Below are 17,401 nucleotides of genomic sequence, written 5' to 3'. Positions count from 1 at the left end.
CTTATCTGTATACAATAGTCTTAATACAGTTGCTGTTTATCACTCACAAGGCATTACTCAACCTACTACAATAACAATGGTGCTGCATAGTAGGACTGAACCTAAAACCATGTGGTTGCAAAGGGAATATCTTAACCAGAAAGTTATGCCTTTGCACCCCCAACACATACATATAGTAGGTGAGTGGTAGAATTGTTAGTGCATTTCGAAAGTAGGTTATATTCTGAGCTCCAATCACACCCAGAGTTACTTTGACTTTTACTTTACTAAAGACAATTAAAGAAATATTTGACTGGGTAAAGGAAGGTAGTCAACTATAGTACTTTCAAAAGAAGTGACCTAGCATTGTGATAATATAGTGACCGAGAACAATAATAGAATAAAAGAATGCGCGTGCACACACACAGTCATGCACTTACATATGAATGCATTCATGTATTAGTGCAAACACATACATGCATTCATACATGTGTAAGTATATATACAGGATGCATAAGATATTTGAGGACAGATTTATGTTTATAAAAAAACAGATATATAATAACAGATAACTTTATCAAAAAACGCTATGAGGATAAAAATAAACCTTCTTTTCTATAATGTTATTCAATAAAGCCACCTTCAGCTTCAACAAATGCTTCTATATGAGATCTAAATCATCTACACGCTTGAATCAAGTGGTCCTGGTTCATTCTGGACATTACTCAGACTATGGCCGCTTTCAAAGAATCTTTGGTGTTATGGGCATGTTCATTGACTCTCTCTCAACAACACTCCACATGTAATAGTCCAATGGAGTGAGATCTGGGGAATTAGGAGGTCAAATGTTAGGGATTATGTTGCCGTGAAAATTTTCAGCCATCCATTCCTGTGTTATTAGAGTCATGATGTGTGATAGTGCAGAGTCCTACTGAAACAGTGGCCTTCCATTGCATACAGTGTCTATCCAGGGCTTAACAATTATTTCCAGGACCTCAGTGTAGGTGGCAGAGTTAACTGTAAGGCCTTGTGGAAAGAACTAAGGAGGCATCACATGTCCTCCATTGCTGACAACCCCTGAAACCATGACAGTTGCAGGAAATTTTGTATGTATAACACTTGGAACTTCAGAAGGGTCTGCATATAACCATCTGTCATCTCTTCAGCTAACTTTCTGATCTTGGTCAAAGTTTTTCTCGTTTGAGAAAAACCAAATCAAATCTTCTTTTGCTGGATTTTTCAGTTTGTTTAAGAGTCTTTTAGATCTGATGTAGTGATTTTCTTTTGCTTTTTCTGACAAATTGACCTTTTCTCAACATACAAGACTGATGTACACCAAGACCACATATTTGAGAAGTAAGCTTCTCAATCACACAGCCATACCTGCAGTTTTAACCCTTTAGCATTTAAACCAGTCATATCCAGCCAAAATATTATACCCGTTTTGTGTTCAAACTGGCCAGATCGAGTCTCTCACACTAACGTTACTATATCATTCTATATCATTAGTAACTAATGTTACTATATCATTCTATATCACATTAACGTTACTATATCATACTATATCATTAACAGTTATCTCACCAGAATCTCCAAGCTACAAAATAATGAATGATTAACTCAAAACAATCTAAATAAATGAACATTACTTTCGACAAAATAATGTGAAAGCTAAAGAGTTAATGATGTAAAATGTTATCAACTTCAGTTTGTTACAGCTAATCTTTATCATTGTCTTTGTTTTATTTTCTCATTGCAGTTGGACCTTCATATACGTTCCGTTTTAAGGTGAAATTCTTTTCTTCAGAACCCAATAATCTCCATGAAGAAATTACACGGTCAGTTGCATTTTATTTCTTTATTTGCCCTGATTTAGTTATAATTCTATTAATCATTCTGATATTTAATTCCATGTGGATTTGTTGGTCTTGACCAATGATGAACCTTTTAAGCCCTGTGTGTCAAAATTTTAATTCCTTTAATAATCTTGTTATTGGAGAGTCACATGATGGCTTGTTTACTCTTTTACTCGTTTACTTGTTTCAGTCATTTGACTGCGGCCATGCTGGAGCACCGCCTTTAGTCGAGCAAATCGACCCCGGGGCTTATTCTTTGTAAGCCTAGTACTTATTCTATCAGTCTCTTTTGCCGAACCGCTAAGTGACAGGGACACAAACACACCAGCATTGGTTGTCAAGCAATGCTAGGGGGACAAACACAAACACACACATACACACACACATATATATATATAGATATATACGACGGGCTTCTTTCAGTTTCCGTCTACCAAATCCACTCAAAAGGCTTTGGTCGGCCCGAGGCTATAGTAGAAGACACTTGCCCAAGGTGCCACGCAGTGGGACTGAACCCGGGACCATGTGGTTGGTAAGCAAGCTACTTACCACACAGCCACTCCTGCGCCTATGTTTGTTTAACATTAGTTTTTTTTCCTGCTAGCATTTGTTGGATAATGAGGGAGACTGATTTGAGACAGTATTTTATGGTTAGATGCTCTTCCTATGGCCAAACTTAACTGTTTTACCACTAGTCTTTGAAAGTGCAGAGCAACTTGTCATAGCTTCTTTCCCTGTTTTGATTATATGGTACCAAGCAAAGAATTGGAATATCAACATTTGCACACACACACGCACACACACACTTGCATTGATATATACATATACACATTCATACATATATACAAGGGGATACTGAAAAGTTCCTGGCTTTGGGTAAAAGAAAATACATGAGGATCAGTTAATTATGATTTCATTCAACATATTCCCCTCTCAGATTTACACACCTATTGCAGTGATCATTCAGGTTTTCTAAGCCCTGTAAAAGAACTCAGAAGATTGGGTCCCCTACCAGGCCTTTCGTGATATCCTTAAAGCCAGGAACTTTTCAGCACACCCCTCATATATGTAACAAGTTATGGTAGAAGACGCCTATGTATTTTGATTTTAGGTAAAGTTAAAGTGGTTGGCATGAGGAAGGGTGTTTAGCCCTAGGAAACAAACCAAAAAAGACACAGTCTTCCAACTCATCAAATCCTCTCTGTCAAATCATCCAACCCACACTAGTATGAAAGACAAAAGTTAAATGATGATGATGATATTCCAAAGAGATTTTTTTTTTCAGTCTATCATGTGTCACCTAAAAAGCTCGCAGTGTGTCACTAACAACACGTATCACAGATTTGCCATCAATGAACTATACCAATTCTATGACCATATACTACTCTAAATATAATTTTCCTGTATCCCATGTCCATATCACTATGATGTACCTCTAGTCTGCTCTTCTTATTCTATAACTACCATCCTATGCTATTACATATCCATACCATCACAACCTACCTCTAATGTAACCACCATCCTCTATCATCACGTGTATATTTAGCTACCATCTACTGTAGCTACTTTCTTTTTTCGTTTAGATGGATGTATGTTTGTAAAATTTTGTTTACAGACAGACACCTAGACATCACTATCACCATCATAATAACAACTCCCTTTACCTTCACCAAAATCCCCACCATATAACTTCATTATCTCCGTTACATCATTACATATAATGCCACAGTTATCACCACATCATGACAACCACCACTATCACCGTCACTTTGATATAAGCCCGATTATCTAAACCAATTAGATATGGTTATGAAATTGAATTTAATTGGACAACTCCCACCTTGCTCCACCATGTTCTTTCCGATATAATAATATCAACAACAATCACACCACCACTACTACTACTACTACCAGTAACAATAATAATCCTTTCTACTATAGGCAAGAGCAGGTTAGTTGATTCCATCAACCCCAGCACTTGACTGGTACCTATTTTATCAACCTTGAAAGGATGAAATGCAAAGTCGACTTCGACAGAATTTGAACTGTGAATGTAAAGATGGATGCAATGCCACCAATGATACTGGCATGCTAACTAACAATTCTACCAGCTCACCACCTTAACAATAACAATAATAATAATAATTATAATAATCCTTTCTATTATAAGCACAAGACCTGAAATCTTAGGGGAGAGGTGTAATCGATTACATCAACCTCCAGTGCGTAACTGGTACTTATTTTATCAGCCCCGAAAAGATGAAAGGCAAAGTTGACCTCGGCAGAATTTGAACTCAGAATGTAAAGATGACTGAAATGTTGCTAAGCATTTGACCCAGCATGCTAACGATTCTACCAGCTTGCAGTCTTGCACCTATAATAAATAATAATAACAATAATTAATAACTCAAACCATGAATAATAAAGATAACAATGAAGCTATTTTTCTGTTCTATGCTTCATTCTATGAGCAAGTGTGTGTCACAAACTACAAGATTCATCATATCTCTCCCTCTCTCTCTCTCTCTCTCAGTATTATTATTTTAACATATTTTCACCCCTGCTATTTGAATTTTCCCCTTATCAATGTCTTTACGCTTAGCTTCATTCCTCACTCTGTTGAAAGGGAAATATTATATAGGTTAGCACTACCATAGTTGTGATGAGTGAAAGGAGCCGCTTTTATCCATCCACGGAGGTGTAGTAGTGGGTTGTAGTGAATGGAGTGAAGCTAGGGAGGCTCCTTATCTGTACAACAGCAACATTATCAGCAAGGACAACAGCAACAACAACAACAACAACGATTGTATCTGGTGTAATTTAGAAGCTGTAGTATATGAGACATTTCATAATCTGTGCATGTTTGCCAATGTACCTTGTTTGTACAGGTAGATGTTACATTAGGATATGGGATAATGTGTAGGATGAAGAGAAGAAAGAACACTGATTATAGCAATGAACAAATCTAGGTATTTGCATGTAACATCATCATCGTTTTAACGTCCACTTTTCCATGCTTGCAATGAAGCAGATAGAATTTATTGAGGAAAATTTTCCCTGACCAGATGCCTTTGCTGTCACCAATCCTCACCTGTTTCCAAGTAATGTTATATTTCCTCATGGCCAAACAAGTTTTCACAGAATATTGATAATGACTGACACTCATTTACATCTATCACACACCCGTACCTCACTCCCACATGGTCTTAATTCCACATACACACATGCACTCACAACCCCTCACATGTTATACTCCTGCACTCACTCACACATGCATACAACACACACACACACACACATACCTATGCTGAATTATTGAGCAATCTACAGTTACTCTACCCAGATTACAAGTTCAGGTTTATACCTGTAATTATTGGAGCACTGGGGTATGTAACACACTGCCTAAATATTTATATATGGGCAGAATTGTGGTTGTGTGGTCAAAAGCTTGCTTCCCAACCACATGATTCCTGGTTCAGTTCCACTACATAGCACCTTAGGCAAGTGTCTTCTACTATAGCCTCAGGCCAACCAAAGCCTTGTGAGTGGATTTGGTAGACAGGAACTGAAAGAAGCCTATCATATATATATATATATATATATATATATATATATATATATATATATATATACATATATATATATATATGACAGGCTTCTTGAAAGAGAGAGAGAGAGTTTTAGGTTAGTTAAAATATGTTTGTGTCATATTTCAACTTCTAAAGACAAATTCACTGCAGTTACTTTGGAGAAAAAATTCTATCTTATGGTAAAAGGTGCCCAGTGTTGCCCTGTGAATTTGCCTTTAGAAATTGAAATATATCAGAAACATATTTTAAATAACCTAAAGTTCACTTATACCCAAACGCTGCTTGCTATTGATACTGCTGAATTTCTTCTGATCAGGCAGTCCAATAGCGCAACTCAGTCAATGTTGTTTGACTGATTTTAGTTAAAGCTATGACTTTAAATCTGCCCAGAATTACCTCTATTTGGTATTTCCCATTCAGAAAAGCTAAAAAGACTGAAACGCTGTGTCTGGCAATCCAATGGAGGACAAAACTTGGTAATATGGTTTTTTTTTTTTCACACCTTTTTGCCATGGAGAGAGAATTTTTGCTCCACAGTAACTGCAGTGAATTTGAAATATGTCAAATATATTTTAACAAACCTAAAGTTCACTTATGCCTAAACACTGTTTGGTGCTGATACTGCTGAATATATATATATATATATATATATATATATATATATATATATTAATATATAAAGCTGAAGTTGTGTGTCTGTGTGAAGCCTTTTTAAAAGTTTATAGAAATCCACATTTTCCACTTTTTTGTAAAAATTTTTACATCAATGGAATTTTCTTGATGTGAACTTTCCAGTGCAGTAATTAGATTTTTAAAATCCGTTTACTTTGTGTGATTTAAGGGAGATTTGGCTGTTGTTTCTAGCAACTTTTATATTTCTTCCCTTCTACCTGGGACAGCGTTCTTACACATGCGCTCAACAGAGAGAGAAAGTGATACATACAACGCCATAGATTAAACTTTCTTCTCAGTATTCTTTACCTATTTTTCATAACATTGATACGTAAAAACACACATAAACCACACATACGTAATCTGTGACAACAACATACACATTGCTCCCGTTCTCTATCTCCCCCTCTTCCTCTCTTCCTCTCTTCCTCTCGCAAACGCATACACGTGCAAGTAAACACAATCATTCACGTTCGTCAATGTGGCATAACTACGGAGTTGTATCCACCGACTTTGGAAGGTCATAACTTTCAGAAAAATGAATATTTTTTATGAAATTTCCTATGCATATATTATTTATTATGTAGATTCCGAATATACAAAAATTTTCAGTGAAAGTGTTTTGGGAGGAGGGTGGGGGACAATTTTCGGAAATTCCACTTAAATTCCTCTTAACTTCCAGGAAAATGAATATTTTTTCGTGAAATTTTCTACAAATATACCTTGATGTATGTACATTTCGAGCATGTAGGAATTTTGAAGGAAACAACTGCAGGTTATTTTTGAGAAGTGTTCCCCACTCGGTGGTGTTTCGGAGCAAGTCGTCCATATTTGTTTAATTTTTCTCTATTATGTGCATAAGTGCATCCATAGATTTCTAATGAAGTAATAGGCAGTGAAGAGAAGCCGTCATAAGAAAACTTTTAACTACCTCTAGCCCATTCTCCCTACCTCTTCCTCACTTGCTCTCTCAAACGCATACACATGCAAGTACACAATCATTCAGTAAAATATAACTCAAGTTCATCAATATTTTGTAAATATACCACGATTTTCACTAGGGTGTTAGGGTTAGGGTTTTAGGGTCAGGGTTAGAGTTTAGGGTTTAGGGTTATGGTTAGGGTTAGGATTAGTGTTACGGTTTTAGGGTCAGGGTTAGGGTTTTAGGGTTAGGGTTTATGTTAGGGTTAGTGTTAGGATTAGGTTTAGGATTAGGGTTGGGTAATCGTGCAGGTGTTAATCTGAAAAATTACAGATATGTGAAAAGTACCGACCCTGCCATCTATTATAACTTTTGTTGTTCTGTTTAATATATACATAGATTATGCCTCCAAAGAAGAGAGCTTGCTGAGGAAAGGAAGCAACCGGTTTAAAATGACATTCCAGAAGCTACTTTGAACATAATGCAAAATGGTGCATCAACATCTGCCCAATCTGATAGAATTCTGGCAAAACTGTGTACCAACAGATCGCCAGCAATTGCTTCATCAGAAATTGCCGTCCTAACTCCTGCGAAAAGGGATTACCCTGCAATGTATAATCAGGGCAGCACAAAAAATTGTTTTCACAAGCATTTCTATAGCCAATTAGACGGATGAAATTTACATACGCTTAATAATTTTACACAAAACAGCCTTCAGACTTTCCCTATTAATTTCATCGTCTTTTGAATTATGAACATATTTACATCATAAGGGTTTTTTCATTGTAAGGCTTTCTTTTTTAGTTGATTTTCACCTAGCAAGACTTATAGTAGATGGTGTAATAAGTCACACCCGGACAAGGTCGGGTTATACTGCTAGTGATAATATAAAAATATGAAAAATAAAAAAGATATTATATGGTTAATTATTCTGTATTGGGATCAAGTTATGACTGATATTATTAAGGAGACACTTAAAATAGTAAAAACGGTTTTTAAAAAGGACAATAGTTATTCAAATATAGTTTCCAATAAAACCATAAGACTGGCACTGAAGTAATTTTACATTTAGTAAAATGAAGTATTGAACCCCTAACTCCTGAATCAAATAACTATACAATTTTATTTCTAAAGCACTTGAATAGATTATATAAATAATTTTTTTTAAATATATATAAAAAATAAAAAATAATGCAATAATTTAAATAAAATAAATATATGAATTAAATATTACTAAAATTATATAATAACAAATTATATATACTTCCCAATATAGGTAAATCTGAAAATAATAATAGAGGATAATTTAAAATTAAAACTCTGTACTAATCACTTATAAATACCCATAGTTCCCTGCTATCTTCTTCCTCAAATCACCATTTTAGTACCAGCAAAAAAAGGAAGATATGTATTTGAATTTTTCTTGTTATATATCACATTTAAAGACAGATATTTTTATTCTGATGTTTAATCTTATATCTCACATTCTGTATTTGACATATACTTGATTTTACATGATTGATATATATGCTAATTCATATTTATAATGTATAATATATAAATTCTAATTCTTAATATTACAAAGTATAATTTTTATTCTTAATTTTTAATTCTTAATTTTTAATCTTTTAATGTTTAATTGTATTGCTTATTTTTAAAAGGGATGTAAAATTAGATATATAATATTTTGAAATAGAACCTGAAGATGTGTTGGAATGATTGTAAATCTGATGATTTCATATATGTATTTATATATGTATATATATGGGTATACAGTTGTGTATATGTATATTGTAATCTTCCAATACTGAAACACATGTAGTTCCTTCATAGTTAATAAATATAAGCATTAACTAAAGTAAGATATAATTAATGAAGTATATTATATACCCTACTGGTAATCTATACATATATAAAATTGAGAATGTATGTCTGTGTGAATCCCTAAAACTCCAGAACTACACAACCAATTTCATTCAAATTTTACACATGCCTTACTTAGGGTCCCGGTTGTGTTTTAGTAAAAAAAAAAATGTTAACTTCTTGCATACTTCCAGCCCACAGCAACATCATATTTCCTCCACTATTTAAGTATTACGTGTCAAAAGTGAAACAAAAACACTCATGTCATTCGAACCGGAATCTCAAAAACATTGTTATTATTAAATTTATGCATTTCTGATCAATTTGGAGATATTTGCTATCAAGTTGCAGATTTTTAACAATGCATTTGGTGATTATTTGCTTTATTTCTTGGGCAAAATTTACAACTTAGAATAAAAGAATAAAATTATTATTTCATTCAAAAATTGATGAGCTTTGTTTTTAGTGATGACTTGAAATGGTAAATATTTTTTCTAACTGTATTTGCTTGAAAAAACATACTTTTCTTTATATTAAACAATTCATTATAATTACTTTTACGATGTGCCTAAATAAAAACCATCGTTATAGATCAGCATTTCTCAACCTTTTTCGTGATTTGGCTTCCCTTGGATATTGAAAAAATTTATTTCGGCTCCCCTGTGTTGATGAAAAATTTAATCCAGCTTCCCATGTATCTGAGATAGACCGGCCAGCCCATGACAAATCTGACAAAAGGGGGGACCCACAGAACTACCAGCTCACGAACTGCATCTGAAAGTTGGCACGCCAATTATGCTGCTAAGGAATTTAGATGCTCCAATAATGTGCAATGGTATGTGGATGATTATCAAAAAATTGTGCTCCCGAGTTCTGTAGGCAACAATCTTGAATGAACCGGCCGCTGGCTAAGACATACTTATAACTCTCATGTCCCTTACCCACTCCGATACGACCTATAAGTTTAAACAGATGCAATTTCCCATCAAACTGCTTTCCCATGACAATCAACAAGGCACATGGACAATCAGTGCAAGCGGTTGGTTTGAATCTGACAGATCAAGTATTCTCACACGCACAACTGTATGTTGGCTGTCTCCAGGGTCTTTCTATTTGTGCACCTGAGGAAAGGACAAAGAATGTTGTCTACCAAGAGGCACTCTAATGATAACAACAGCAACTTCAACTGCTCCAATTTCAACTGCTCCAATTTCAACTGCTCCAATTTCAACTCCGCAATTTTTTCATCGTCCTGTCAGCCCACGTAAGTCCAGTCTTGCTTTGCTCTCCTTACTAACTCACCATGACATTCTTTTTTTCTACCAAGATCCGTCACCCAAACACCACTTCGTATCCACTTCTTCCTCTTTTTAATGTCTTCGTTTCTCTCTTCGTGTCGCTCTCTGACCAGGTGAAACCGGGCTTAGCTGCTAGTATATATATATATATATATATATATATACTAGCAGCTAAGCCCGGTTTCACCTGGTCAGAGAGCGACACGAAGAGAGAAACGAAGACATTTAGCAGCTAAGCCCGGTTTCACCTGGTCAGAGAGCGACACGAAGAGAGAAACGAAGACATTAAAAAGAGGAAGAAGTGGATACGAAGTGGTGTTTGGGTGACGGATCTTGGTAGTATATATATATATATATATATATATATATATATATATAGATAGATAGATAGATAGATAGATATGTGAGCATCAGAAAAAGAAAAAAAAAACTACAGGAGGATGGAATGGAGGAAGGCAGACAAGGGAGGTGTGAGAAATAAGAGAGAGAGAAGTTAGGAAACTAAGAAAGCCCTCCAGAAGTTACCATTATGAAAATAATACTGGCTGACAAGAGATAATTTCTATATCATGTAAGTAAAAGGGAAATGTGCGGGGGATCTTCACCATAATTACTATCTTCTACTGAATCTGTCCTCACTACTAGACTTTCAGGGTTAGCTTTCTGTCATGGCCCACATTGCTATTTCTTCCCCACCGCCATCAAACCTTTTTTTTTTTTTTTTTTTTTTTCCTTTTCTTTATATTTTGTTGATTGTTCCACAATAAAGAGGTGGAAATGTTGAAACATTTTACTTTTTAATTAGTAGATTACTAGTGACAGGTTTATGTGGGAAGCAAGCAGAACAGGTCTTCTTGTCGCAAAACAGGTCGTCTTCTTGCAGAGTGGGTTGTCTTGTCGTAGAGCTAGTCATTTTGTTGTCAGAGTGTGTCAATCACGGTTGTGTAGTTTAAGCAGTTCGCTTCCCAGCTGTGTCAGTTTGGGTTCAATCCGACTGTGTGACAGACACATTGTGCAAGTATCTTCTACTATAGCCCTGAACCAACCGAAACCTTATGAGTGGATGTGGTTGATGGAAACTATATGAAGCTTGTTGTGTGTGTGTGTGTGCACATGTCTGTGTGCATGTGTGTGTGTGTGCATGACTCTATATATACACACGCATACACATATATGCATATACATATACACATGCATGCACATATGAACACACGTGTGCACACACAAAGGCAGCGAAATGACACTCATTAGCAACATTTTGTCTGTCTTTATGTTCTGAGCTCAAATTCTTCCAAGGTCAACTTTGCCTTTCACCATTTTGGAGTCGATGAAATAAGTACCAGTTGATGTAATCAACTTGCCCCTTCTCCCAAAATTTCACACTTTTTGCCTATAAAAGAAATGGTTTACATGCTTGCGCGCACACACACACACACACACACACACACACACACACACACACACATACATACATACATACATACATATGATCCAAGCCATCAACTGTAAAAATCTATAAAACTTTCCAGAAGTTTAACATTTAAGTATATATGAGCATGTCTAGACATGCAACTATATGCATGAGAGTGTGTGGTAAGTAGCTTGCTTACCAACCACATGGTTCCAGGTTCAGTCCCACTGTGTGGCACCTTGGGCAAGTGCCTTCTACTATAGCCTCGGGCCGACCAAAGCCTTGTGAGTGGATTTGGTAGACAGAAACTGAAAGAAGCCCGTATATATATATATATGTGTGTGTTTGTGTGTCTGTGTTTGTCCCCGCACCATCGCTTGACAACCGATGGTGGTGTGTTTACGTCGCCGTAACTTAGCGGTTCGGCAAAAGAGCCCAATAGAATTAGTACTAGGCTTCCAAAGAATAAGTCCTGGGGTCGATTTGCTCGACTAAAGGCGATGCTCCAGCATGGCCGCAGTCAAATGACTGAAACAAATGAAAGAGAAAGAGAAAGAGATACATGCATACATACCCACCCTGTCGATGTTGAAATTCCAATGGAGGGGCTATGGATCGAGGTTAGAAACTGGCTCTTTCTGTATTGGCAAGAAATCCTGAAGAAATAAAACTGAATGACACATACATACACAATAAATTAAAAATGGATCAGCAAGGGATTGAACCGGGGTCTGTAATCCCCATTTCTCCATTATCACTAGCTATTGTTAGACCTCCAGTGTAATGAGACCCTCCTTAGATTTGAAGTGTGGCAGCTGAGTGTTGAATGAGAGTGATAGTGTTGATGGGGTGGGTTGTTTTGTTCTTGTTGTTCTTTTTCATTTTCGGTTGGTTGCGGCGGGGTGGGGGGAGCTTTGGAGGTTAGTAAGAAGCTTGGGTAGAGAGGAGGGGGGGGAAATGAGATTTGCTTGTGTTGTGTGTGTGTGTGAAGAGGAAGTGGGGTGCCAGAGACTGTGGGACTGTGGGAGAAGTGTAGGAGGCTGTGGAAGAAGAGTAACTATAGAAGGTTGTAGGAGGAGGAGGAGCGTGGGAAGTCGTATGGGGGGAATGGGTGGTTGTGGCAGGAAAAACTTTGGAGAAAGGAAAAAATATTGTATCATGCATGTGTATCAATTATTTGTGATGGTGGTGGTGGTGGTAGTGGTGTGTATTTATGACAGCAGGTAAGGTGATGGGAGTGGTGGAGATGGTGTGTGGTGGTAGTGATGAGGGCGAAGGTATTTAGAATGGTAGAGTTGTTACTATTCTTTAACCCAAGGCTAGCCTTAATCTGGCAGCTATATGATCAAAAGTGTTCCAGTTATGACCATTTTCATTATTTTTGCAGGCATAATGTATCTTGGACTACATTATCCAGTATGTCCTTCATTTTTTAAAACAGCAGTATGTGGTTCCAGGGAGATTTGGATATAAGCAAACCAACACTATTTGTCAAACAATGCTGGGGATCGTTGTTGTTGGCACTCCGTCGCTTACGACGTCGAGGGTTCCAGTTGATCCAATCAGCGGAACAACCTGCTCGTGAAATTAACATGCAAGTGGCTGAGCGCTCCACAGACACGTGTACCCTTAACGTAGTTCTCGGGGAGATTCAGTGTGACAGTGTGACAAGGCTGACCCTTTGAAATACAGGCACAACAGAAACAGGAAGTAAGAGTGAGAGAAAGTTATGGTGAAAAAGTACAGCATGGTTCGCCACCATCCCCTGCCGGAGCCTCGTGGAGCTTTAGGTGTTTTCACTCAATAAACACTCACAACACCTGGTCTGGGAATCGAAACCGCGATCCTATGACTGCGAGTCCGCTGCCTTAACCACTGGGCCATTGCGCCTCCACTATGTTGGGGATACACACACACAAACACAAACATTCTCTCTCCCACACACAAACACACACTCTCTCTCTCTCCCCCACATACACACACAAATACATGCAAACACACACACAAACAAACAAACACACTCTGTCTCCCACACATACACACACACACACAACAGGCTTCTTTCAATTTTTATCTGCCAGATCCACTCACAAGGTTTTGTTCAACTTGGGGGCTACAGTAGAAGACACTTGCCTGAGGTGTCATACAGTGGAACTCAGGCTGCAACCATGTGATTGGGAAGCAAACTTCATGCCATTCTCTGTTGTAGTTATGATGATGATGGTGATGGCGGTAAATTTTAGTTGAAATAAATAAGATATTTCACATCCCCCAACCACCCCCCACCATATCTTGACCCCCCTCTTCCCCCTACAAGGATTATTTAACTAAAGAAACCCTTTCACTGCAAGGGTTTCAGAGGACCCATTGTCAGATTAGATTCAGAGCTGTGTAAAATTTTTTGTATGTGTGTGAGTGTGAATATGTGTATGTGTGCATAACTGTGAATGTTTGTGTGTATGTGTGTAAACCTCTGTGAATGAATGTGTGTGTGTGTGAATATATATAATTGTGAATGTTCATGTGTATGGTGTGAGTCTGTGCATAAGTCTTTAATGAATGTGTGTGTGTGATTGTGAATGTAAAATTGTATGAATGTTTGCATGAATACGAGGGTGTAAGTCTGTATGAATGTGTGTGTGTGTGCATGCATGTGAATGTATGTGTGTGAGTGAATATATGTGACTGTACTTAAATCTGTGTGACTGTGTGTGAAAGAGAGAGAGAGAGATGGAGCGAAAGACATTCTGAAATTGTGTTTGCATGCATGAGTATATGCGTTAGAATCTGTGTTTGAATGTTGGTGACTGCGTGTAAATGTGGGCTTGAATCTGTGTGTGTGTATGTGTGAGTGTGGTATTTTCAGTCAATTAACTCCACTCTCACCTTCCACTTCACTGCTGAGTACAAGACAAGGGACTTTGTGACCCACAGGTTTTCATTTTTTTAATTTTTTTTTTTTTTACTCTGATCACTAGAATGAGAGTAGCAGTGGTGATAGGGCTGCCTGATGTCACATATTGTCATACGCTCACCTACATACACCACAAACACATGCACACACACACACACACACACACACACACACACAAGCAGACATTTATGCTCACAGTTAGGGGTGGGTAGAGAGGAGACAATGTCAGCTAGTGAAGTAAACACACACACACACACACACACACTAAGTCAGTCTCACTTAGAAAGTACATAATATTCAGTCCACCCAAATATATAAATACATATAATTAGATGCTACTAGATATCCCACATTCAGATGAACGCACATGTATGCATTCACATACACACATAGACAGACACTCACATGCACATACACACGCTCAAAGACACACACTCTTATATGTGGAAAATATTTTTGCTTATACTACTCCCCTTCAAGGCCCACCACCCCACCATTTCTCTCGCTGACCCTTTCTTCTCTAATGTTAGACCTTATCCAGCTCCTTTAATGCAATCCTTTCCTTAAACACCCACCTCCCTGTCTGTTCTTACCACAGTCTCCTTATTCTTCCTATTTCTCTCTCATTCTCATTGCACCTCTGTGACCCCCTCTCTCCTCATTACATTTCTCTTTCTCTCCTGCTTTCTCATTTCCAATGTCTCTCTCTCTCTTTCTTTTTCCTTCTTGTATCTCTCTCACCCCTCCTCATAAACTTCTCTCTCTCTCTCTCTCTGTAATGCAATATCAATTAAACCCTTTTGGTGTTGATAATCAAATTATTTTAACAGATTTTAATGAGATGCTCTGGGTAGATTATGTTGCAATGTATGTGAAGGGTGTCTATATATGCATATGTGTTGTATGCTTTGTATATACGTATGATACATGTATATATATAGTTTGTGCGTGTGTGTATAAGCACATTCATGGTTGTTTGGTTAGAAGTTTGTTCCCCAACCACATGGTTCCAAGTTCAGTCTCACTGTGTGGTACCTTGGGCAAGTGTCTTCTACTATATCCTTGGGCTGACCAAAGTCTTGTGAGTGGATTTGGTAGACAGAAACTGAAAGCCCATCATATATATATATATATATATATATATATATATCTACTAGCTGTTGGACCTGGCGTTGCTTGTACTTTCGTGTTGAAGTTAAGCCCACCTCTGACCTTGTATTGAAATCTTCTGTGTTCCCCGTACCAACTATTACACATTAAGATGTTATATCTGGTTCAGCAGGGATTTTACCCGGTTAACACTTTTGACATACTCCTATATACTGGTCTGTCTGGAATCACAGTCAAACTTTTGGGTGTACCTTGACCTGTTGAGAGTGATGTTTGTTTATTTCTCTCCTGTCACTTGAAATGGATCCAAAGGCCATAGAAACCTTTTCTTCGAATTGAGCTGGATGGCATACAAAAGTGTAGAGTGGAGTGAAAGCTTTTGAAGAGGCCAAGATGAACCGTACATGACTAAAATGAAATTTAAGGAAGAATGTTGTGATCAACAGGAAGGTGAATCTCAGCAACCTTTTTGTGTGCACAATTTGTGACGGACCATACTGGGCTCAAATCTCATTTGTGAACCCATGAAAAAGGAGCCTCCACCATCTCCTCAGCCTATATATCTGTGCACACCTGTCAATGCCGTGTATGCCATAAGGTCTACACATCTAACGGAGGCCTCAAAAGACATTTTAAAATCCACAGAGATCAGAACTTAACTGCAGCTCTTTGTGGTCCAAATCAGAGTATGCAATCTATGTGGGTGTCTCTTAAAAACATTGCCTGGTTTAAAAAGCCACATCAGATGCCATGATAGATCAAGAGATGGTCATACACTGCATAAGGAGTTGACAACCACCATATATATATATATATATATATATATACACACACACATATATACACACACACAATGTAGGAATGGCCGTGTGGTAAGTAGCTTGCTTAGCAACTACATGGCTCCGGGTTCAGTGCGTCTCTATGGCACCTTGGGCAAATGTCTTCTACTATAGCCTCTGGCCAACCAAAGCCTTGTGAGTGGATTTGGTAGACAGAAACTGAAAGAAGTCCATCGTGCGTGTGTATATATATATATTTATATATATATATATATATATATGTGTGTGTGTGTGTGTGTGTGTGTGTGTGTGTGTGTATATGTATGTTTGTACTCCCAACATTGCTTGACAACAGATGCTGATGTGTTTACATCTCCATAACCTAGTGATTTGGCAAAAGAGACCAATAGAAGCACTGGGCTTACAAAGAATAAGTCCTGGGGTCGATTTGCTCAACTAAAGATGGTGCTCTAGCATGGCCACAGTCAAATGACTGAAACAAGTAAAAGAATACACACACAGGCATACGTGTGTGTGTGTGTGTGTGTGTGTGTATGGCGGGATGTCCCTGTATGTCTGTGTGTGTGTGTACATGATTGTGTCTCTTTGGCCTTTAAACATTGCATGATTGTTATTGAAATGAATATCATTCATTTCCAATATCCTGTGGAAACGTGTCTGGCTGATGTGGAAATATTACCTTACTTGGATAGTAGAAAAAAAAAATTGGCTTCAATAAACTCTGTCTGAGCTATGCAATCATGTACAAATTTTAAAAGAATGATGATCATATATATATATATATATATATATATATATATATATATATATATATGTATACATGTCTCTTAAAGGATAGAGCTCAAAATCAATATATTGTAATATTTTGTAAAATTTGTTTTATAAAAGTATATATTTAATATATATATATATATATATATATATATATACACACACACATTTAATTTTCTAAATTTTCTTGATATATATATATATATATATATATA

At 37.1% G+C, this 17,401-nt stretch overlaps 1 protein-coding gene across 4 annotated transcripts in view; it reads left to right on the top strand.

Annotated features, from left to right (window-relative positions):
• Positions 1 to 17,401, top strand: part of LOC106884072 (uncharacterized) — a 236,730-nt gene that overhangs the window by 140,852 nt on the left and 78,477 nt on the right. For all 4 annotated transcript variants that reach the window (XM_052974295.2, XM_052974294.2, XM_052974297.2 and 1 more), the window contains exon 4: positions 1,739 to 1,817. In XM_052974295.2, the coding sequence (XP_052830255.2) occupies positions 1,739 to 1,817 (79 nt within the window). The remainder of the gene's footprint in view (positions 1 to 1,738; positions 1,818 to 17,401) is intronic.

Source organism: Octopus bimaculoides, chromosome 18 (assembly GCF_046866305.1).
Source record: "Octopus bimaculoides isolate indiv1 chromosome 18, ASM4686630v1, whole genome shotgun sequence".
Lineage (NCBI taxonomy): Eukaryota > Metazoa > Mollusca > Cephalopoda > Octopoda > Octopodidae > Octopus > Octopus bimaculoides.
Note: the sequence above shows the minus strand (reverse complement) of the source record. Positions and strands in the feature narration are given on the sequence as shown.